At 38.1% G+C, this 24,273-nt stretch overlaps 2 protein-coding genes across 5 annotated transcripts in view; one reads left to right on the forward strand and one right to left on the reverse strand.

Moving 5' to 3' along the window:
- LOC134802514 (titin-like) overlaps window positions 1-9,626 on the reverse strand; it is a 40,576-nt gene extending 30,950 nt beyond the window's left edge. Inside the window, exons 1-2 of the mRNA XM_063775193.1 lie at window positions 9,528-9,626; window positions 4,302-4,453 (exon numbers count right to left, since the gene is read on the reverse strand). Coding sequence (XP_063631263.1) covers window positions 4,302-4,453; window positions 9,528-9,626 — 251 coding nt within the window. The remainder of the gene's footprint in view (window positions 1-4,301; window positions 4,454-9,527) is intronic.
- A 2,125-nt stretch (window positions 9,627-11,751) lies between these two features.
- Window positions 11,752-21,955, forward strand: LOC134802451 (uncharacterized). 4 transcript variants are annotated; one of them, XR_010145840.1, is made up of 7 exons: window positions 11,757-11,928; window positions 12,852-12,958; window positions 13,466-13,577; window positions 14,095-14,170; window positions 15,954-16,053; window positions 18,373-18,472; window positions 21,762-21,955. XR_010145840.1 is itself a non-coding variant. In XM_063775120.1 (6 exons), the coding sequence occupies exons 1-6, from the start codon at window positions 11,808-11,810 to the stop codon at window positions 21,855-21,857; spliced, it is 606 nt and encodes a 201-aa protein (XP_063631190.1). In that variant the 5' UTR covers window positions 11,752-11,807; the 3' UTR covers window positions 21,858-21,955. The 4 variants fall into 4 exon arrangements, 3 of the variants coding, with proteins under 3 accessions (XP_063631190.1, XP_063631189.1, XP_063631188.1); XM_063775120.1 differs by lacking the exons at window positions 15,954-16,053; window positions 18,373-18,472 and adding an exon at window positions 20,144-20,237 and having other exon boundaries at window positions 11,752-11,928; XM_063775119.1 differs by lacking the exon at window positions 15,954-16,053 and having other exon boundaries at window positions 11,753-11,928.
- Window positions 21,956-24,273: the final 2,318 nt, after the last annotated feature.

Genomic DNA, 24,273 nt, shown 5'->3' on the forward strand with positions numbered 1-24,273 from the left:
GCAGGCTCTTACCGCTAGGCCACCAGCGCTTGGTTAATAGTTATTTTTAAATATCAATATTTTTTTTATATAAAGATTTATTCTCGGCACGGTTCTATAAATACATAATACGGTAATATCTATTTTTTAATTTGAAAATAGTTCGATACGTTTAGGCGGGGTATGGACAGGTCGACTTAAGTTAAAAATAAATTTGATATCGACCGATAGAAAATCGATTTAACATTCGAATCGATATCAATTAATTATAGTTTTACCATACCAGAAAATGGTCGCTCCGGTAATATCTCGATATCACTATAGCTAACAGAGACACTTCACTAATATCTTCAGAACTCATTGTGGAAATAAGATCATATTAACTGTATGAATATGACACTATTTAGAGTTATACTGAGCCAAATAACGATTAAATCAAGTTGGGTTAAATATAGAAATAGGGCAAGGTGTTACGTATTAATAGCTATGCAAAAAATATAGTGTTAACTAGCGACTCGCCTCGACTTCGCACGGGTTACACAAAATCTTAACAAACTATACACTACGTCTACCATCAGTTTTGACATTGACATATACGCTCACGTCTACGTAACTCACTTTCTATGCATCTCGCTCGTACTCGCATATTAGTGGAAGCGAGATGTACAGAAAGTAAATTACGTAGACGTGAGCGTCATGTCAATGTCAAAACTGTACGGTTACCATCAGTTTGTCACTGACATAAACGCCGTCGAGAACGCAATTTACTTTCTATACATCTCGCTCGCACTCGCATATTAGTGCAAACGGGATGTATAGAAAGTAAATTACGTTCTCGACGGCGTTTATGTCAGTGACAAACTGATGGTAACCGTACTAGTGGTAGACGTAAAACCTTCCTCAAGAATCACTCTATTGATAGATATAATATGATAGAGTTTATCGCGAACATACATACACACAAACAGACAGACGCGTCGGAGGACTTTGTTTTATAAGATATAGTGATGGAAGGTGAGGCAGGTAGAGTCGCACCAAGCTCTGCATGGACATTTGCAATGACAATGTGTGTCAATGTCATCATGTCAAACGTCTATGAAAATTTGACGATTCTAATGACACTCTTACACTTTGTTCTGTTCAAATCAGAGCAAAGTTATCTTAGACGTACTCTAAATTGGCATAATTAATGTTAGGGTAAGTACCAGTCAACCAATGGGTCAAACCAATGCTGGTTTGACCCATTGGTTGACTGGTAGAGAATGCCTTAAGGCATTAAGTCCGCCATTTGTATCTTCATGTATTGTGCAATAAAGATTAAAATAAATAAATAAATAAATTATGGTTTAAAAGTGGCATTACAATGACGAAGTTTTAGACAAACAGACTACATTATACAGGGTGCAATATTTTATGACACTACCTATCAATAAAATATACAAAATATCCTTAAAAAACTGAACAGAAACTAAACAAAATAAATGCTTACTTATCCTTATAGACCAGGTAAAACTTCATTTCGACCAGCAAAATTTAAAATAAATATACTGTTATAACTTCGTTCGGAACACAAATCGTAAATGCAATGAAAAACTTACGCGCTCTCTCAAGTTGCTTATAAAGGAAGGACACAATCTGGAGCTAACTTCGGTCTGATCAGAATTCAAGATGGCGGCACTTCCCTAACTGTCAAAATGAACTTTTCCCGCCAATAGACGTAGCCTATTTCATTTATAACCTAAACACTTTTGATTTTTGCACCGCACGGAGTGAAGATAGCCGCGAAACTAAATTAAATTCGAAAATCGATTAATTTGACCATTGGCAGCTATTGATGAGTTGACATTGGGTTATATTTTTAAAACGTGTTGTTGTTGTATTTTAGACTTAAAGAGTTTCTCTTAATGTACATTTTTGACTGTTGTTTTGATCGTGTATTAGTAGTACTAAAGGAATTCGCCCTTTGAATTGATTACTTCGTCGTTAGGTCATTGTTAATGTTTATGTACTGAATTAGCCTTCGTAATAGGTATACTATGCAAAATGACATCGTTATATTTACATATACATATACAAATATTATAAATGATGACTTACACTAGAATGATCTGGGTCCGGGCCGAAGCCACAGAATAAATAATAGTACTACCGTACAGAAAGGAAACTTCCTACAAAACCAAAGTTTGACAGCCGTTCAGGGTCGAATCATGCTGTCCCTGTCATATATTAGCACTATCCCTTTCGGCTATTCTCAAAGGGGTTGTCAAAATTCAAGTCATTATCTTATCTGTGGTCGTGCACGCAAAGGTTGTGTCAAGTTGTGTCAACCCTAATAATTGCTCGGAGCAATCCTGAGCCGAGCGGAGCCGAGGTTGCCCGAAGTCAGGAGTTTCGCACCCCTGATGACGGGTGATTTGTGATCACGTGATATGTTCTATAAAAAACTGAAGTGTTGGACTCCTCAGCCCGGACTCGGCCTGTTCTAGCGTAAGTAAACAAATAAAATAAATATGATGGGACAATCTTATACAAATCGACCTGTCTACAGTAACCCCAATAAGGATTGTGGTGTTATGTCACGATATTTCACGAAAATCGCTGCCCAATTACAAATTTTAAGATACGTCAATTAAGAGATCTAGAAACGATATGGATTAGATGTGTCAGTGTCAAAAGTGACGTTTTTGTTTGAAGAACGTCACATTTTAACGTCAATTTTAACGTGAGGAAGACCTCGGCTTTTGCTCGGTCAATTATAGGTAGGGTTGCCAGATGGTCGGGATTTGGCGGGATTCTCCCGATTTTTAGCAGGTGTTCCCGATTCCCGACAAAGTGTAAACTGTCCCGAAAAACAGCTTCACGTTATAAAACAATAATTTCGAGTTCCGAACTGTCGTCGAGCGAGCGAGCTGACGTAGTGCCAATAATGTAAAATATCGTTGTTTTTAATACAATTACTTTAATTTGAATGTATTTTTTAGAGATGCCCCGAATAGTGTATTTGGCCGAATCTCTCTCGGCCGAATACCGAATATTCGACATGACATGCGAACATTTTGAGTCACAATTATTATGCAAACTGTTCGCCATCAAAGCACTACGTTTGCTAAGATATATTTTTATGTTGAACAGAATTAATGAATGTATATTAGAGTCAATCAAATCAGACCCATGATAAAAATAAAATATTTTGTAATCAATAAATGCTCAAAAACGTGCCTTCGTATTTAACTACTTTCCAAGAATATATTTTAAATATTAAATATACCTAGTTTCTGGTTATTTTTTTTGTAATTTTTCTTTTTAGGTAGATGCAACAGATATTCGGTATTCGGCCGAATAGTAGGCAACATTCGGCCGAATACCGAATATTGGGCAAAGTGCCCGAATAGGCCGAATATCGAATAGTTGCCGAATCATGGCATCGTGGCAATCGTGGCATCTCTAATTTTTTTTTCCCGACTTAAATCCCAAAATCCAGAAAAATGTATATTGTTTCCCGATAATAGCGCCTTTCGATCTGGCAACCCTAATTATAGGTGTTATCGCATTACTCCAATGTTGAGGAATAAAGCCCCGTTATGTGTCCACCCTGTATATTGGCAACAGTACCATTGTACTTAATGTAGTGACTGCCCGATTCGAACTTTAAGATACGCCAATTAATAGATCTAGAAACGATATGGATTACATGTGTCAGTGTCAAAAGTGACGTTTTTGTTTGAAGAAATGTCACATTTGACACTGACATATCTAATCCATATCGTTTCTAGATCTATTAATTGACGTATCTTACGGCAGTGGGGAGACACTCCTGACTTCGCGCAAACTCGGCTCCGTTCGGCTCAGCATTGCCCCGAGCAATTATTAGGGTTGGCACCACTTGACTTCCTTTTGCGTGCACGACCACAGATAAGATAATCACTTGAATTTTGACAACCCTAAATTGCCGAAAGGGATAGTGCCATATATTAGAAAGGGATAGCACGATTTGACCCTGAACCGTTGTCAAACTTCGGGTTTGTAGGAAGTGTCCTTTCTGTACGGTAGTACTATTATTTCTTCTGTGCTTACGGCTCGATTCGGAAAATGAATTAGATTCTACTAGACTCCAACAAGTTACGATACGGATAATTTAAAGATATTTGTAAGATAGATATGTCAAATTTGACGTTTCCGCGATTCTGGAGGTCCTCTTGAACGATTTCGACAAGTTATGACTTAGATATCCAAGTCACATCTAGTCGATATCTAATGTAGATCTAGTTGATCTCTAAATCGTCTCAAGATCTTGTGATTATCTCGAAATCCGTGGGACTCACCGCATCACTCCAAGGCTGAGGCCGTCCGCTGCCGCCGCCACAGCCGCTTTAGCCCCGTCATGTGTCATCGTGGCCGCTTTTACCCCCTGTATGCTGGCGACGGTGTCCCCATTGCGAATGCCGGCGAGGTCAGCAGGTGAGTCGGGTAGAACCTGGAGAAATTAATTAAAATATTTTTTTATTAAATAAGTTGTTTACATTGGCAACCAACGGAGTGGTCATTAACAGGCGTTCCCCTCTGTCGAAAATAGGCGGCCAATGGTCAACGACATGTCAACAGGACTGACGTTTATCTGACATGGCTATGTTTACGTTACGTATACATTTGATGTGCCCCTCCCCCGCAAAAAACGGCAGACTATTTTGTACCGAAAATTATAGACATGGCGTCTCCGTTGGTTATATCCTCTAAGACATTGGCATTGAAAGTATTTGAAAGTGCCTGACGACACTTACAATGCTCACTTCAAATTGAACCGTTTATCCTTGTCAATTTGGTACAATTTCGAATGTGAAGTCGCTGCCTACAGAGCGTACGTCGATGGGTCTACGAACAGTTTCCGCTACGCGTAGCAGGAACAAGAGGCTACGGACTACGGCGTAGCACAGGCGTCGTAGGCGCAGCGCGTAAGATTTATCTATGCCATAGTTCTTAGTTATACCATAGATTCTATGGTATAACTAAGAACTATAGACAGTCAAGCAAATCTTGTCAGTAGAAAAAGGCGCGAAATTCAAATTTGCCGCCTTTTTCTACTGACAAGATCTGCTTGACCCAGTATATTTCATCATCATCTTCCTCGCGCTATCCCGGCATTTTGCCACGGCTCATGGGAGCCTGGGGTCCGCTTGACAACTAATCCCAGGAATTGGCATAGGCACTAGTTTTTACAAAAGCGACAGGCATGTGACCTTCCAACCCAGAGGGTAATCTAAACCTTATTGGAATTAGTCCGGTTTCCTCACGATGTTTTCCTTCACCGATAAGTGACTATACATAAGTGATATTTCGTACATAATTTCCGAAAAACTCTTACCGCCAGGCCACCAGCGCTTAACTTTACTAAGAACTCTTTAAAAATAGTAAAACTAGATTTGCACTATAGTTCATTTTTATAGCATTAGAAAAAAGGTACACAATCTTGACGTGCCTTTTTATTGAAAAACACTTTTGAAAAATAAGCTAAAGGGCCCCAAGTTCGTGTTAGTACGTTATTTCGTTAGTTTTGTTTCTGGCGCAAATAATAAGGAATTCAAATATTTTTTATTCAAATTATACATATGAAAAAAATCTGTATTATTTAATCTCTTCAATAAAATAATAACCAATATTTTAGTGATTAAACTGAGATTAATACGACGGTTGAAACTGTAAGACGGCCGCGAACAGCTGTGTTGTATGCGTGCACTTTTTTTAGGCGTAAGGTGCGCGCTCTCACTTGATAAGCTTATAGGAAGGAAAAGCTAAACCCATTCGAATAAAAGTTTTTGGGAGTGTTTCTGTGGGTTCCTTAGTAATTGATTTGATAAGAAAAAATATTGAATATATGCATAGAAATACCTTAAAATTGCAATAAATTGACTCACGAAATAGCGGTCATTTTATTTTACGTGTGTCTCCTATTTCGTGCCACTAACGAATCAAGGATTTTCTAGATACATTTTGAGTGCTTGTTTTTAAATATAACAACGAAGATAATTAAAAAAATAAATTAGAAAACAATTCATGTATTTCATGAAGTTTCGTATGAGCGAAATTAGGTGTTTTCACTAGAATTCTCACAAAACGAGTTTGAATGTGACCCGAGTTAAAAATTTTAAGGTATATTCCACGTATATTATCATATTAACTACTAGCACAATTTTATTTATAATTCAATTTATTTGATTTATTTTTGTGTATGTTTATATTTAACGTATAAGATAGTTAATTTTTTTTTAAATTTTAATTTTAATATTTTGTATTTTTTTTTTATTTTTTAATTTTTTTTTTTATTTATATAGTTCGGCTTTTAATCAAGTATTAAAGTACCCACATGGTTTACAAAGTCTTAATTCAACCATTAAAGTCGACGAGTACAAAAAACTTTAAGCTATAGCAGGTCAAGCAAATCTTGTCAGTAAAAAAAGGCGCGAAATTCACATTTTCTATGGGACGTTATCACTTCGCGCCTACATTTTTCAAATTTGCCGCCTTTTTCTACTGACAAGATCTGCTTGACCAAGTACCTATAGCTCCCAAATTAATTTTTTTTTTTAAATATTATTTTTAATTTGACCTTACAAAATTACTCGTAAGTAGGTAAGACCGTTAAATATTTAAAATGGTTATCAGCAAATTATCACCAATTACTCTAAGAAAATGTAATCCGAAACAGGGGACACGAATTCACGAACCTTTTAGGAGCAGAGCTAAATTTGTATCACGAAATGGGAGCCAAATAAGAGGTTCACGAAAAAATTCATATAAAAAAAAGTTTCATCTAAAACCCTATAGTTTATACATTAAATTATTAACAAAGAACTAATATAACTTACTCAAAAGCTTTCAAGGTATTGATATGTTTTTAGTAATATAAAAAAAAATTACAAATTCTCAAGAGCCTTAACCTGCCGAATCAGGGGCCCTTTACCTTAAGTTGCCTTAAGTCACGGCAAATATGTAACAACTATGAATCATACACGATTATTTACATTCTTTTGCTTTCATAAGTAATAGTTACTGATTTTTAAAAAGCGTTTTTCAATTAAAAGACACGTCAAGAACGCGTAATCTTTTTCTAATGCTTAAAACAACGAACTATAAACATCGGTCAGTATTATTAGTTTTCATCGGTGTTTATATTATTCAATAGATCTATAGATCCATCAATAATGGCGTTACGCAAGCGATTGAGCGGCCGCCAGCGATCTATTATTGACATGTCTAATTCTAGCACTTGGATGTCAATGTTACGATCGTTGTGACATGACATACTGATTGAGGGGTTGTGTGTGCAGGCCAAGCATTTCAACACGCGCGTGTTTTAAATGCGCGTCTAAGCAAAGAGAATAGAGTCTATAGAGACGGATTGTCAAAGTAAATTATGTAGCCACTGTAAATTTACTGCCATCTTTCGACTGTTAGAACGCCATTTGACTTTGATCCTTATTCTTTCACTGATATGTGTTAACTTATTTGTTTTTCGAGACATGCGTCGCTTAATGACATAGTCCGTCGGTCTCTTGCCACCATCAATGTGCCTGCTCTTCTTGAGCCGACTGGTATTATCAGAGATGATGGCAAGAGGCCCGATGGAGTGTCCTTAGTTCCTTGGAGCTTGGGACGGATGTTGGTGTGGGATGCTACCTGCGTAGACACACTGGCACCGTCCCACCTCCAACGGACTACTGTGAAAGCGGGCGGAGCGGCGGAAAGCGCCGAAATTCTAAAACGTAACAAATATAAGAGCCTCGGTAGAGAGTACCATTTTGTACCATTTGGAGTTGAAACTCTAGGTCCATGGGGTCCCAGCGCGCATAAGTTGTTCGCAGAAATCGCGAAGCGTCTGGTTGACGTAACTGGTGACCGAAGAGCTGGCGGCTACCTCGCACAACGTATCAGCATTGCGATTTTGCGATACAGCGAGGAAATGCCGCCAGCATCCTTGGTACAATGCCTCAAGGGCCTATTTTAGATTTAAGCTAGTTATTAATTTCGTTTAGTAGTACCACTGTATATATATTGTATGTAAATAAATGTATAAAAAAAAAGCTTATTAAATATTAATTAATATTAACGCCATCTACTCGACTATAGGCCAAAGGTATACGAGTAGTGCAATGTTTTCGAGCGATGGCGCCATAACCTTTAGCCTATGCTCGAGTAGATGGCGTTAATATTAATATTTAACAAGTTAACACATATCAGTGAAAGAATAAAGATCAAAGTCAAATGGCGTTCAAACAATGTAAATCTTCTGTCGAAAGATGGCAGTAAATGAATTGTAGCTACATAATTTACCATGACAGTAACTCTCTTTGGTCTAAGTAAACTACCGTAAAATGGGGTGAGTTGGGTGAAATTTGACTTTCAAACCTCGATAAAATTTTATTTTTACATGTGAAAACTGAATGGTGTATATAATAAGTGGTTCGGACGTTTGTATTTTATTTTGGGTAGTTCAATTTCATAACTTTGACGATAAAGAGGAAATCCCACCTCACCCCGTAGTGCCTCGTATTTGGGGTGAGAGGGTTTTTCATACATACGATTTTTTTTATTATGAATATTACTATAGCTCCATTTTAAATTGGAATACATTATTTTTGTAGCAGTAGCCTTAAAAACCCACCTCACCCCCCTCTCAATCCTTCTCTCCCCATTCATAACCCATAGCTCCCCGCGAAACCTACTCACCCCGTTTTACGGTACCCATTAATTGGCACTGAATACCAGTCATTGGCATATATTTTAATGCTTTATGAGGAAAGTTGACTTGTATAAATTACTTATGGCATTGAGTCCATGACATTGAATGTATTAATATGACATTAATACACAGGTAGGTACTTATTCCATTTTATTGGCTAAATAAGCAGAGAATAAATAATAGTACTAGGTACAGAAGATTCACTCTCTAACAAAACGCGTCTGATACGATTAGGACAGATATGACCGCTAGGTGGCGACAGCGCCACGCGCGGCCTATGGCTAGCCACCAAAATTGGTGTGGGACGGATGTACTTGTAGCTACCTGTTGCAAAGCGACGAAATCGCGGAGTGAGCCACGCCTGTCATGATTCGACCCTGAATCGCTGTCTAACTTCGGTTTTGTACGAAGTGTCCTTTCTGTACGGTAGTAAGGACTATTACTTATTCTGTGGTATAATCATTCTGTGCTCAACACTCTACTATCGCGGTCTCCTCATTGTATCCGAACCGCTTCTGTCGGCTCGATTCGGAAAACGAATTAGATTTCTACTAGACTTCAACAAGTTACGATACGGATAATTTAAAGATATTTGTAAGATAGATATGACAAATTTGACGTTTCCGCGATTCTGGAGGTCCTCTTGAACGATTTCGACAAGTTATGACTTAGATATCCAAGTCACATCTAGTCGATATCTAATGTAGATCTAGTTGATCTCTAAATCGTCTCACGATCTTGTGATTATCTCGAAATCCGAATAGGCCTGTGTGTGCAATCTTGCATAGCGTTGTCTCGCTCACACACCAGTTACCTTGACAACGGTGAGCGGCATGTTGAAATCGGTGCCGCCGATGAGTCTGAAGCCCCAGGGCTCCTCTCCCGTCCTCGTGAGCCGTACTTCCACCTCCATCTATTAAAAAAAAAGAAATTTTGTCATCTTTGTTGTTACTATAAACTGAATAAATGTTACATACTAAATGAAACCGGCCAAGTGTATGTCGGACAACGCATAGTCCGTTATGCGTTGTCCGACATACACTTGGCTGGTCGATATAAAGGGTCGGTTGGCTTACGATATAAAATGTCATACCAGCATACCAGCAGAAAGGCGTGTCCTTCCGATGGATATGTCCTTTTAATAAAAAAAACCGGCCAAGTGCGATTCGGACTCGCGCACGAAGGGTTCCATACCGTTACGCAGAAAACGCCAATAAATATCACGTTTGTTGTATGGGAGCCCTACTTTAATATTTATTTAATTTTGTTTTTAGTATATGTTGTTATATCGGCAACAGAAATACATCATCTGTGGAAATTTCAACTAGCTATCACGGTTCTTGACTTACTGCCTGGTGACAGACAGACGGACGGACGGACGGACGGGCAGACGGACAGCGGAGTCTTAGTAATAGGGTCCCGTTTTTACCCTTTGGTTATACGGAACCATAAAACGAAGATTTTTGGAAAAAACTCATTAATAAGTCTACCGGCGATCATCTATAAAAACGTTCGTGTTCTACAGTCAATAAAATTAATTCTTATGACGAAGCCTGCGCTGTGGATCAGAAGGTACCTATGCTGTTATTATTATGTTGTTTTTTTGGGTCAATAAATTTTTATTAAAGTATTATGAATAGTACTTTAAGCATCATTTTATCATTTATCATCCGCCAGTGGTGCATATTAGACACGTTAGGTCAACCTAACCTTGGCCAATCTACGTGACGCAGTAACGCATTATGAACACAATTGTCACCTTTGGCAAAGCATGACTCTTAAGGCCCAAATCTAAGACAGTTCACGGCAAAAACACAAGCAAAACCCGCTTAAGGTTCCGTCACACAGGCGCGTTTTCCGGGCGGGGCGTGAGCGTTTTATATGTAAGTAAAAGCGGCGCGTCCCGCTCACGCCCCGCCCGGAAAACGCGCCTGTGTGACGAAGCCTTTAAGAAGATCCTGAAGACACGTCAAAAACGCGTCTCAAGCGGGAAAGCGCATGATAAAATGTATGAAAACTTGCAGGGACTAAAGTAAAATGGCTACGCTATCGTCTAAACGAGGTAGTATTAACCGGGTTTTGTATTTACCTGTTCGTTAGTGGCCGGCGGTCCAGGGCACAGTTAAACGCTAACTGGCCGTTAAACTTGGCACTGAGACGGTGACCGCATTCTGATTGAGATACGACGATAGATTGGGTACCCACTTCAAATCAAAGACTGGGTGTCTGGTACAATTTGTACATATGTTGGAAGATTGAGAATAGGATTTTATAGGGAACTATAGCTGGTGAAACAAATTTTGTCAGTAGAAAAAGGCGCGAAATTCAAATTTTCTATGGGACGGTAACCATTGGCGCCTACATTTTTAGGGTTCCGTACCTAAAGGGTAAAAACGGGACCCTGTTATTAGGGTTCCGTAGGTAGGTAGGTATGTTTGTAATTTTTTTTGGGTCTAGAATCTTAACGTGAGGTCTACAGCTCACAGAGCCACTAGTACCGTAAAATGGGGTGAGTAGGGTCAAAACTGAAATTCAAACCTCGATAACACTTTATTTTTACATATGAAAACTGAATGGTGTATATATAATAAGTGTTCCGGACGTTTGTATTTTAGTTTTTATTTTATTTTGGGTAGTTCCATTTCATAACTTTGACGATAAAGAGGAAAACCCACCTCACCCCGTAGTGCCTCGTATTTGGGGTGAGAGGGGTTTTCATACAAAGGTGATTTTGGAAGATTGTTGGATCGATTTTTTTTATTATGCGTATTACTATAGCTCCATTTTAAATTGGAATACATTATTTTTGTAGCAGTAGCCTTAAAATCCCTTCTCACCCCCTCTCAAACCTTCTCTCCCCATTCATAACCCACCTCTCCCCGCGAAACCTACTCACCCCGTTTTACGGTACGTAATATTAAGTGGAGATAGTAGGGATATGATCCTCTTTGCTTAAAACAGTTCGTATACGATCATTATACACGATCCTCTCATGCAACACGTGTTGAATAGCTTGCCCTACTAGATTTCCCAAAAATCCAGTGGGCTTATTAAAACTAAAACAACTGCACAAGCCATCACAAATCTCGCAAAAATGCGTCTCACCGTTCTATGTTGTTTTCTGCTGTTCAGCTGCGCCCTGTCGAGGACCGTGACGAAGGCGCTGACTGAGTCACTCGGGCAAGAGGTTATAGAGATTGGAGCCCCGCTTAAAGGTACGTTGGTCTCTATCAGGTTTTAGTTGCTTCAGGTTTTCAGTTGCTTTAAAAATAATTAAGATATAACCTAAGTAACACCCAGGATAATAAAAGTGTCCTATATTTAGAACATAGGGCAGAAATCCATAGAGCCTTGTATTAGGCAGAAACAATCTTAATGAACCATTGGTGGAACTAAACTCCTTGGAATAAGGAGTTAAACGTAAGGCTTTTAGATTGGTCAGCTGACGATGGACAGTCGACCTGTGGTTAGAAATCTATTGAAGATGGAAGCACTTATGCCTTATGCTCTATGCTTATGCTCTGCTTATCCCCTTACTGGCCAGCCCTTAGACTATTCTTGTATGCATAATGTGTAGAATTGTAGATCTTTTCCTGTCACCACCTCAACCATATTGGCCACATTTAATAATAGGCTAGGCTAGATAGTTTTACGACGAGAAATAACGTAGAATACAATAGAATATTAAAAAAAAAGTGTGTTTAACAATAACTCAAAGAGTATGACCGAGAAAAGTTGGCAGCGATTTTGATAGCCCTCGCAGTGCAAGTGTCATTTTATTTTAAACCTCAATCTCCTATGAAATTATGACGTATAAATAACACTTGCACTGCGTGGGCTATCAAAATCGCTGCAGACTTTTCTTGGTGTAACTCTATATTTGCAACAACTTACCCACAAAAACACTAAAACGTCACTGAAAAGTTTTCGATTCAGCGGTAAGGGTGCCTCTTCTTGATTTTGTGATACAAAATCATCCAGCTTAAGTCGAAGAGCCATTGAAAAGTTTTCTTCTTAATTAAACAAACCAATTACACCAGCTATATTTCCTGACCTCAATGGTGGTGTTTTAATTTTGTCGAGGTATTTTAAAGAGTTATTTCTGTAAGTTTAATTTATGATCTTTATGTTGATTCAGAAATTCAACCGGATTTAGAAGAGGAGCCGTCTATGGAAAAGGATGACGACGACACTACGAGAGCAGCCCCCGCCACTAAACGAGACGCCAAAAAGGCTCCTGGTTCGGTAAATATCCTCAAATGCCCAATGTTCTTTATTTAGGATAAGAAAATGTATTTAAAAAACTGCAATCTGCAACTAAGGGAGACGTGAAATCTTTTTAATAACTTCTTAGGGCCTAATGTCCTTTATTTAGGGCAACATAGTGTAGAGAGGTAGTATGAATATCCTCGAACAGCCTAATGTCCTTTATTTAGTACAACACAATGTTATTTTACTAAGAGGATCAATATCCTCGTAGGGCCCATTGTACTTTATTTAGTACAACACTATGTAGTTACAGTGACAGCATCAATATCCTAGTATTGCCCAATGTCCTTTATTTAGGACAACACAATGTATTTATAGCAGTATTGATATCAATAACCTCATAGGGCCCAGTGTTCTTAATTTAGTAGACCACCATGTAGTGATAACAGTATTATCAATATCCTCGTAGGGCCTAATGTCCTTTTTATGGGACGGCCCCTGATTAAAAGTCTTAAAATACCCTAACATAACCAATATTCGTAGATGGTGGATGGAAGACGCAAGTTGAAGGACGTTGACAGGATCGACGGGGTAGAGCAGGAGGACGACGAGCAACGCGTCGAGAAAGAGATAGCTGACATCTACAAGGATAACGGTATGTACAGGATGGAGTGAGACAGATAGATGGTAGGAAGGGTAGAGCAGGAGGACGAGCTACGCGTCGAGAAAGAGATAGCTGACATGTACCAAGACTATGTATACGAAGATACTTAGGTACAAAGCTGTTCGGAGCAAGTTTAATGTATACGAGTATAGGTAGTGTAGTGAGTAGTGACCCTGCCTGTGAATCCGATGGTCCTGGGATCGAATCCCGGTAAGGGTATTTATTTGTGTGAAAAACACAACATTTTTTTTATGAGTCATGTGTGTTTCCTATGTATATAAGTATGTTTTATATGAATGTAACCATGAAATACGTGTTTTTTGAATAAATTATGTTTATGTTATGTTTTATGTATTTATCTATATACGAGTATGTATATTGTCGTCTAACACCCATAGTACAAGCCTTGCTTAGTTTAACCTAGCCTATTGATCTGTGTAAGATGTCTTCTAATATCTATTATTATTATTATTTATTATATTTAGTGAGACAAACTTCTGTATTACAGACTACAAAGCCGACAGTAACGAGCTGAGAGCCAGCGGCGAAGGCGAAACCGCTTTAAGGCAGGGGAAGAAAACTGAGTGAGTCACCGTAAAGAATATCACCTACATTTCAAAGATTTCTCATTGTCTCATCTCGCTTTGAAGAGCGAAATATTGACGTTTGGAATTACCGTCAAATTACAAACTAATTAGTGTTTAAGGCGTGTCCAGACGTGGACAATTTTTCGCCAATCTGATTAAATTGTCCGATCAAATCAGGTCGTTCGGACGCAAACGCCAATTTAGCTCGCCGAATTTAACCGCCGATTATGACCGATATTACCGATAAAATGGGGTGCGGACGCAAGAATACCAATTTGTGACGCGTTTTAGTATTCGCGTTTGGGGGCATTTTTTTGTAAATTTAGAGCGCTCAAATATCACCATAAAAAATTTGTGAAAGTGGCCAAATTGGCATTTGCGACCGCACCACTTGATTTGATCGGACAATTTAATCAGATTGGCGAAAAATTGTTTTCGTCTGGACAGGACTTTAATGCGAGTTCAAACATTCGCTACTTTTGTTTAGTTACAATCTTTAGTAAGAAATGTATGAACTCGCAACTGTAATAAAAGAGCTTTGAAGAAAATAGCTAAATGGGTGTGATGTCATTCAAGCTTAATATTTTGTGCTTCAAAAAAAGACCGGCTAGCATGAGTTGCGTTCTCACGCGCGAGAACGCAACTTATGCTAGCCTATCCTATAGTCTGTATTTTTAGGTATTAAAAAAAAGTAAACAATGAATTTGTATATTTCCGGGTAGTCATAACATTTATTGGTTAACCGACCAAATACAAAACCGCCTGGATCAGTCACTGAACGACCTGACTTTAACCTACATTATTTGATCATGTAATGTTTTCATCTACCCTCAACTGGCTTAAGGAGCCATTTGAGGGTAGATATTGTTTACTTTTATTTAAATACCTAAAGATACAGACCATAGTTAGCTATAGTATACCTATCAATCTAAAGGGAGCAAGATCTAACTGAACTTGTACGATTTCTTCGCGTTGTTTTCCACCAAACTGTTCTTTTTTAAATTGACGTAGCAAAATGTAAATGGGTCTTTACTAATAAAGTTACATAAACGCAAAAGGGAACCTCTAGTCTAGAATAGAATAGTTATTTATGATGCACGTGTGGAAAATAAGCATTCGCAATTAACCCGTGATATTTGACACGAGCTATTGCGAGAATTTTCTGACAAGAATGAGGACATTATAACCACAGATTATAATGGTTCCAACCTTCAATTGTCCTGAGACGCGCTACCAACATTTTTATTACCAATAAAAAGTCGGACTATGGTTGTTATTTCTTTGGATTTGGCAAATTTATCCTCTAGCCGCCCAGACATCAAAACTTGCCAATTCAATACAAATTCAATTTAGATTTGTCAAAATAAAGATTCAAATTAGAATGGAACAGAAGACCTTTTTATAGGCCTCTGGGCAGCTAATAGAGGATAAAGACATGTTTTTATTACGATTGCAGCGTCATCTATTAATTGTATTATATTAATTGAAAAGTGCCTTTTCGCACGTGTATGACACATTTCAGTCGACTAAAGCAGCGGTCGGCAACAAGCGGCCCGCGAACCTCTCGCTTGCGGCCCGCGAGCCTCCCTGGCTGTTTTGTATTTTTTTTAATTTTGTATTTTTATTAACAAACGACAATGTCTGCTAAAGTCACAAATATTACCAAAGTGCTGCCCGCGTCAACTTCGTTAACTACTATGTGGCCCTTGGCTGCTAAAAGCTTGCCGACCGCTGGACTAAAGCATTAAATAATAAGTAATAAGCTCATTCTATGGCACAGTTTCGTGTTCGCGCCCAAGAACATAAACGACCCCCAGCAGGTGGAGAAATTCCGGACGTCCCCCGACTATATAGACTGCAAAAAAAAGAAGCTTGCTGACGTAAGTTGGACCTTTTTACCGGTGCGGTGCGACGGCTGTTTGACGCTATATATGTGACGATATGCATTTTTACAAACTTAACTACTAATCTTAAATTAAAAAGATAAGATGAAATAAGCCATCACAGGCTTTTTTACGACAAAATTACGTAAATCCATGGACACATGGACATATCCCATCCCTCCCCCTTATAGGGATAAGTTCGCCTACATTGTATATTTTTTGTTTAATTGTATATTAGTGGCACCAGAGTCAGAGTCAGTGGCAGTGGCAGTGGTATATTAACCTGTCGTATCATCGTATGTACAATATAAAGCGTATAGAGTTAGACCAAGAAAAGTCTGCAGCGATTTTGATAGCCCACGCAGTGCAAGTGTTATTTATACGTCATAGTTTCATAGACGTTTGACGTTTAAAAAAACACTGGCACTGCGTGGGCTATCAAAATAGCTGCAGACTTTTCTTGGTCTAACTCTACATACATACATACTTCGAAGGATTAGTATTTTACAGAAAAACGTCTAACGTCTCGACGGATAAAAAATGCGTTATATCCATATTTAACAGTATGCGCATGAGTTCCATATTTTTTATGTGTTGTAGTGTAAGGTCAAGGAATTTAATTTCAGTACCAATTCGTATTTTGTCATTGTCACAGTGACAATAGTATGAGGTCTCTAGCAACTTTCATATTGATTGTCACTGTGACAAGGTAAGAAATGGTACTGAAATTTAATGTGATTCGACTGTACTGTGCCATACCTAGAGTTTTCTCAGAGCTTGATCGCAATAACACGCGTAACATTATAACACTTTAAACTCTCGCGTTTTGTACACATATTTAATTACACAAACGGGTCTACCGCGATATAATTTCATTGTTTTTACCTTTAATGCAATGAAATTATATCGCGGTAGACCCGTTTGTGTAATTAAATACGCGTAACATTGTTAAACCTTGCCTAAAACTTGATGTCCTTTTAAAAGGACAAATTCAAATCGAATTATCTCTTCTAGAATTAAAGAATATTCCAAATTAAAAACTGTGAAAATGACACTGGAACTAATAGCATAGCATATTTATGAAAGAGATTTCCATGATATCTAATTTTCAGTTTCATTAAAAAGAAAAATTAACTAACTTATCTATAAAATAAAACTAAATTTAAACTAAAAACGAATGCTAAATACAATTAAAATAGATCTAAGAAATTGGGCTCCTTTGGCATGGTTCCGAGGACGGTGAGGATGCTGGCAGCATTTCCCCGCTGTATTTCCATGATTAAATTGTCACATGTATTGCGTCGCATTTCATAGCCGGTCGGACCATTTTCCTCGGCGAAGAAAATGCTAGAGGATCTACATATATCTAGATTTAATCTAGGTATTAATAGATCTTTTTAAACACCGTTGCATTTCGTATCCGGGAAAATGGTTTGACTTGCTTACTAGCATATTATAATAGCTTCATAAACTAGACTTAGCAGCTGACCTTAGCAACTCTGGTATAAAACTCGAATAGTACTCGAAAAATACATTATTAACAAGAGTAAGTACAGTCAAGTGTACTTACACTTGCTATTCGGTGAAGGAAAACATCGTGAGGAAATCTGCATACATCTGCGAAGAAATTCAAAGGTGTATGTGAAGTCCCCAATCCGCATTGGGCTAGCGTGGGGACTATAGCCCAAACCGTCTCGCGCATGAGAGGAGGCCTGTGCCCAGCAGTGGGACGTTTATAGGCTGAAATTATTATTATTATTTTTAAGTTGTCTGCACCCGTATTTTTACACTAGACTGTACCTATTCCTTTTGTTATTAACATTTTCTAAATTTTGTAAAGCGAATAGTGTTGCATCCTATGATTTTTGTGGCACGAATACCGTTACCGTATTTATACTGTAAATATCTGGAATGAGTTGCTGAGGTCCTTACAACATTAATGAAAATATTAGATAAATTAAGCAACAGCGGCAGCTAAAAAGGCGATTACTGTTTTTTTTCGTACCTACAGCTAGTTTCCATTTTTTGCAGCTATTTCGTCTGAGGTCCGGAAATGCTCACATCTTGGGGTCGTTTTTAGGGTTTTCATTCATTAAATAACCTATATAGTTCAATAACGACTTAGATTCGTCCGGCAACATTGGAATATGAAACTTGCCCATAGAATAGCAAAAACTCTGTTTAATAAACCTCCTAATACCCAATGACCTTTTAAAAGGACAAATTCAAATCCTATTTAGAATTGGTTAAAAAAAGATTCCAAATTCAATACTGTAAAAATGAATCTGGGATTTACGAGGTTTTTGGTGACTGCAGGTACAAGTTTCAGCCAGACCTGAATAATCCGAGAGAGGTGGAGTTGTTCCGGACCTCTCGGGACGATCTAGCGTGCGATAAGAAGTCGAAACTCGCTCATGTAAGTGTACGCCTAATGGCCTAGGGCCGAAAGACGGTTTTGCCTTGTAGCCGCGGGCCGCAAGAGGATTTTTTTGGCATTCAGTGCCAGCGCGAGTTACGCGCTACAAGCGTGGCCGATAACACGGGAAAACCTTATGTAGAGACGCCTAAAAACAGAGTACCCGCTTAGCGGGTCGCTGGCAGTGAGTGTGTTAAAGGTGACTTTCGGATGGCAAGTTTATGTATCTATACCTACCAGGCGGCCTAACCAAGGTCACAATCGCTTGCGCTTCGCCATCGAATCGCTTTGTGTCTCTCTATAGCCCGCTCCACACTCGTGCGCGAATCGCGGTTCTGCGAAATCGACTCCACACTCGCGTTCGCGGCTTCGCGCCGCGATTCACGCACGAGTGTGGAGCGGGCTTATCACTGTTCCATATTAGTGTGACAGTGACAGGATATTTGAGCAGCGTGCGCTCAAGCTGCTGACGTTTGAATATGTTTAAAATGGACGCCTCGTTGTACGCCCCGCTTGAGCGACAGAGAGTCCACTCCGTTTGCACGCTAAGTTGAGTAAATACTCTACGACTTCTATATCTAACTTTTCGCTGTCAGGAATCAGCTGTTTAGGCCGAACTTGAACCTGTGCCATGGAATATTGATCGTAACTGCCTCATAGTCTATTAGTCGATAGTGACACCCTGTGTTCAAATCCCGGTAAGGTAATATATTATACAGTTTTAGCTATATATATATAAATACGTATACGCATCCATAAAAGCCGATTCCGGCTTGCCTGTTTTTGGACGTTTGAGCAGAGTTGTAAAGGAAATATGTAAGCCAAATTAGCCCCGGCTTGCCTATGGATATGTTTGACGCGCCGCCACTGTTACGCATGGAAAACAACCATAACTCAGGAACAAATATTAGTGATGAACACGCAAATAAATAATGCCTTACCAGTACGGTTACCATCAGTTTGTCACTGACATAAACGCCGTCGAGAACGTAATTTACTTTCTATACATCTCGCTCGCACTCGCATATTAGTGCAAACGGGATGTATAGAAAGTAAATTACGTTCTCGACGGCGTTTATGTCAGTGACAAACTGATGGTAACCGTACTGTACCTATTCGAACTCGGGATCTCCTGCCTCGAAGGCGAGACGCCAAGAAGGGTCCTGGTTCGGTAAATATTCTCAAATGCCCAATGTTCTTTATTTTATAAGAAAAATTATTTAAGTATCGTAGAGCCTGCAACTAAGGGAGATGTTGTGAAATCTTTTTAATATCCTCTTAGGGCCCAATGACCTTTATTTAGGACAACATAGTGTAGAGCGATAGTATGAATATCCTCGAAGAGCCTGTCCTTTATTATACTCTGTATCTTTAGGTATTTAAATAAAAGTAAACAAAATCTACCCTCAAATGGCTCCTTAAGCCAGTTGCGGGTAGAAGAAAACATTACACGATCAAATAATGTAGGTTAAAGTCAGGTCGTTCAGTGACAGATCCAGGTAGTTTTGTATTTGGTTGGTTAACCAATAAATGTTATAACTACCCGAAAATTTACAAATTATTTGTTTACTTTTATTTAAATACCTAAAGATACAGACCATAAAGTAAAGTAAGTATATAGGTAATAATATAATTAATTAAATTAATTGGTGATCATAATCCATGGCGCAGGTATAACACGTTCAAGTTTCAGCCAGACTTGAACAACCCGGCTGAGGTGGAGCATTTTAAGACTTCGCCGGACATTATATATTGCGATAAGAAGGTGGGGTAGCTGATCGATGTATTTTACAGCACATGATTGGCGCGACAGTATCTCGCGGCGAGATAGACTACCCGTCCCGGGTGCCCCTTAATACGCCTAACATTCATTGTCATAATATGAATTCGCATAACAGATTTGGCATAAAATAATTGTTCATAACATTGATCAGGCATAATAATAATCAAGCATAACACTTATTGCGCATCTTAAGCCAGTTGAGGGTAGATGAAAACATTACATGATCAAATAATGTAGGTTAAAGTCAGGTCGTTCAGTGACAGATCCAGGTGGTTTTGTATTTGGTTGGTTAATCAATAAATGTTATAACTACCCGAAAATTTACAAAATATTTGTTTACTTTTATTTAAGTACCTTAAAGATACAGAGATAAAGACGGGTAGTCTATCTCGCCGCGATATATTACTGTTGCGTCAATCTTGTGCTAGGCCTAACATGACATACAGGCCTATTCAGATTTCGAGATAATCGCAAGATCTTGAGACGATTTAGAGATCAACTAGATCTACATTAGATATCGACTAGATGTGACTTGGATATCTAAGTCATAACTTGTCGAAATTGTTCAAGAGGACCTCCAGAATCGCAGAAACGTCAAATTTGACATATCTATCTTACAAATATCTTTAAATTATCCATATCGTAACTTGTTGAAGTCTAGTAGAAATGTAATTCATTTTCCGAATCGTGCCGATAATTTTTTTAAATTCCGCTACCTAAGGGTTGTCTGGAAGAGATCGCTTTTTAGCGATAAGACCGCCTGTTGTTTGCTGCTTCCTAATTTTCTGTAGGTATTATTTTTATTGTTTTCTGTATTGACGTGTGCAATAATAGTACATTACGATACAAGTGCGAATTGTAGGAAATTCGCAACGAGTGGCGAATTACCTATTCGCACGTGTATTGTACAACGTTTTACAGTAGATATGGCCCTTTAAATTTTCGACATGGGCACGTATTGTGCCAATTACCGCACCAGGGCGGTAAAGTAGCACCTGTGCTGTTATAGTACATTGTGCAACATGGGGCGTAAGTTGAATATTGCAAACGAGAGTAAGTTAAATCGCCACGGCTTGCCGGAGCGATTTATAGACTCGAGTTTGCGATATTATTTTATTACGCCCCGAGTTACACACAATGTTTTTCATCACACTTGCGATACAAAAATTAAGTATAAAGACAAAACACTGTTAATGATGGCACTCGAAACTTCATAACTCCCTAGGGAGAACTCTTTTTCTATAACTCCCGCTAAACCTGCGTGCAATTCCACATTTACTGAGCGAGTGTGATGAAAAGAGTATTTGCGGCCGACTCCCTGACACTGCGGGGTTGCGAACTGCATCGCAGCCATAATTGAGTGTTTTTAGTTTTAAGATAATATTTCATAATAAATGTATGCTAGTTTTAAAGTCTATGGGCCAATAGTTGCCTGAAAATAAATATTTTCATTCATTCATTTATATTGTGTTGTTATTTTTAGTTTACAAAGTTATCTGTTTTCAGGACTCCCGGACTACCCCGAGTACTCAAAAGGCGACAAGCACTTACGTCAGTATGGCACTGTTTACTATGTGCACCCTGGGTATTTTCTACTCGTAAATAACATAAAATACTTTTTTTATGTTTTGCTTTATTTTACTTGTATGGTTATAATATAAATTATGAAGTATGGAATAAATTATGGTCTTTAACACCAATTTTGCCTTTTTATTACAAGCTTTTAATTAACTTGCCCTGTTAATAGTTAGGGCCTAGGGCTTGCAATATCGGACGGTTTCCAATTCCGGAACTGATTTTCGATATTGGGTCCCAATTCCGGAATTCCGGAACTGGTTCCGGAATTAGGGTTTATTAGATTTTTTAATCAAAAACAACAAAAAATATGAAATATTGATACTTTACGTTTATTAAAGAAAGTATTGTTTTAGAGGAATTAAATCTGAATTTTTTATAATGAAAAATATCAATAAATTGAGTATAGTGCGTCTTTGCACCTTATTACTTTGGTCACTTTTATTCACTTCAACGATACGGTGTATTTATTTGGGGAAACTACGGATGCTAGAAATCGGTTACATGCCCAATTTTATATAATGTCTAAATATAACGGCTTCGTAGCCTAGTAGGAAGTGGCCCTGTTTACGAAGATGAAGGTCCTGGGGTTCCGATATCGGTAAGGTCATTTACTGTGTAATGGCGATTACTTGTTTCTGAGTAAAGGTTGTTTTCTATGCATTAAAGTAGGTATTCAGCTATAGGTACATATTACCTTTATGCATTGCCGACTAGTGCCAAAAACGCAAGCCTTATTGAGATTCCGCTTTTTAACGCATTCACTGCCAGGGGGCGTGGCCTAGGAACAAACTTGTATGAGGGTGAACGCACATGTGCGTTGGGGGCAGTGAATGTGTTAAGTTTTGTTTTTTCCTTCCTAAATTCCTAATTCAGAATATAAGCTTCTACAGGATCCGAAAATTCCATCGAGGAAACTTCTTTCTGAATTGAGAATAAAATATCCAAATGTTTATAAATTTTAAATGAAAAGTTTCGCGTTGGTAGGATTCTGGGCAAGTAAATATATGGCTTTGCTTAAGCAAGTATCAAAAGTAAAAAAATATGGTTACGTTAACGGGGCATGTTAATATTGTTAATGCATGCTGCTAGACTTCAGACTTTTATCAGAGACGGCTAATAACACCAGCATAGTGTAGTTTTCTTGGAAATGTTCAGTAGTATACGTATTAAAATCTAACAAAAGTACTTAAATACAATTCCGGAATTTTCGATATTCAGTGGTCTCAATTCCGGAATTGTAATATCGGAAAATTTGTCCGAGATTCCGGAATTTCGAAATTCCGGAATTCCGGAATGCAAGCCCTAAGTTACCTATAGTACGTTAGTTAGTGTGGGTCAAATCTTGGAATCAATTTTTGACCCACTCCCCGATTACCGATTCAGTGCGGATATGATGGGCGTTCTTGTCTACGTGACAGCGTGATAAAACGGTGTCCGTCACTTTCTATCCCGCGGTGTTAAAAACTGACAGTTATTTTATTAAAGATGGATAAAGCCATCCATAATACGCCGGCTGCTTAAAATTTGCATACAATATTCGTATAAGGTAAACGTACCTACTAGTGCTCGACATGCTAATGTCCAATAGATGACACCTTGCTGTCACCTCTATTGACAAGATGACTGGGACCGCGTCGAGCACCAGTACGTTTACCTTAGGGCTTTTTAAGTATTTTCAGTTTAAGGGAACTTTTCAAAATCCATTGCAGTTCGGGAGGTCTACATTAATTGTGTTAAAAAAGCATTTGCAATTTATTTATTGTATAGGTAGTCCGCCTATTGAAGTAATTTTAATAATTATCGATACGACTACCGTTATCTTTTAAATTAAATGACAATAATTATTCTTTTTATTTTACAGGATGATCTACACTGACTTATTATTTACTTTACTTTTTTTCTAATTTATTTTTTACTAAAATGCTCAGTCATAAAGCTTTAGAAAACAACAAAAAAACATAAACATACTCGTATACCAATTGAAGATGTTATAATCTTTTGTTCAAAGCGATAAAAAATAAGCGGATAGGCATTAGGTAATACTCTGTATCTTTAGGTATTTAAATAAAAGTAAACAAAGTCTACCCTTAAACGGCTCTTCATGCCAGTTGAGGGTAGATAAAAACATTACACGATCAAATAATGTAGGTTAAAGTCTGGTCGTTCATTGACTGATCCAGGCGGTTTGTAATTGGTCGGTTAACCAATAAATGTAACTACCCGAAAATGTACAAATTGTTTGTTTACTCTTATTTAAATACGTAAAGATACAGAGTATAGATATCAAAATATAAAACCCATGAATGACTTTTATTCTCCTCCTATTTGCATAGGTAAGTACTCTAAATAGCTGTAGGTATTTACATTGATAAAAATATAACATCGATTACTACTTACCCTGTATATATTATCAAAAATATAATCTTATCATCTCAAACAA

Source organism: Cydia splendana, chromosome 24, assembly GCF_910591565.1.
Source record: "Cydia splendana chromosome 24, ilCydSple1.2, whole genome shotgun sequence".
NCBI classification, from domain to species: domain Eukaryota; kingdom Metazoa; phylum Arthropoda; class Insecta; order Lepidoptera; family Tortricidae; genus Cydia; species Cydia splendana.

What these genes read in the sequence shown, in the direction of transcription:
- LOC134802451 (XM_063775119.1), top strand. Translation starts at nt 11,808, where the DNA reads ATGCGTCTCACCGTTCTATGTTGTTTTCTGCTGTTCAGCTGCGCCCTG. An exon ending in TGACATCTACAAGGATAACG is followed by an intron (nt 13,578 to 14,094) that starts GTATGTACAGGA and finishes TCTGTATTACAG; the next exon opens with ACTACAAAGCCGACAGTAAC. An exon ending in AGAAGTCGAAACTCGCTCAT is followed by an intron (nt 18,473 to 21,761) that starts GTAAGTGTACGC and finishes ATCTGTTTTCAG; the next exon opens with GACTCCCGGACTACCCCGAG.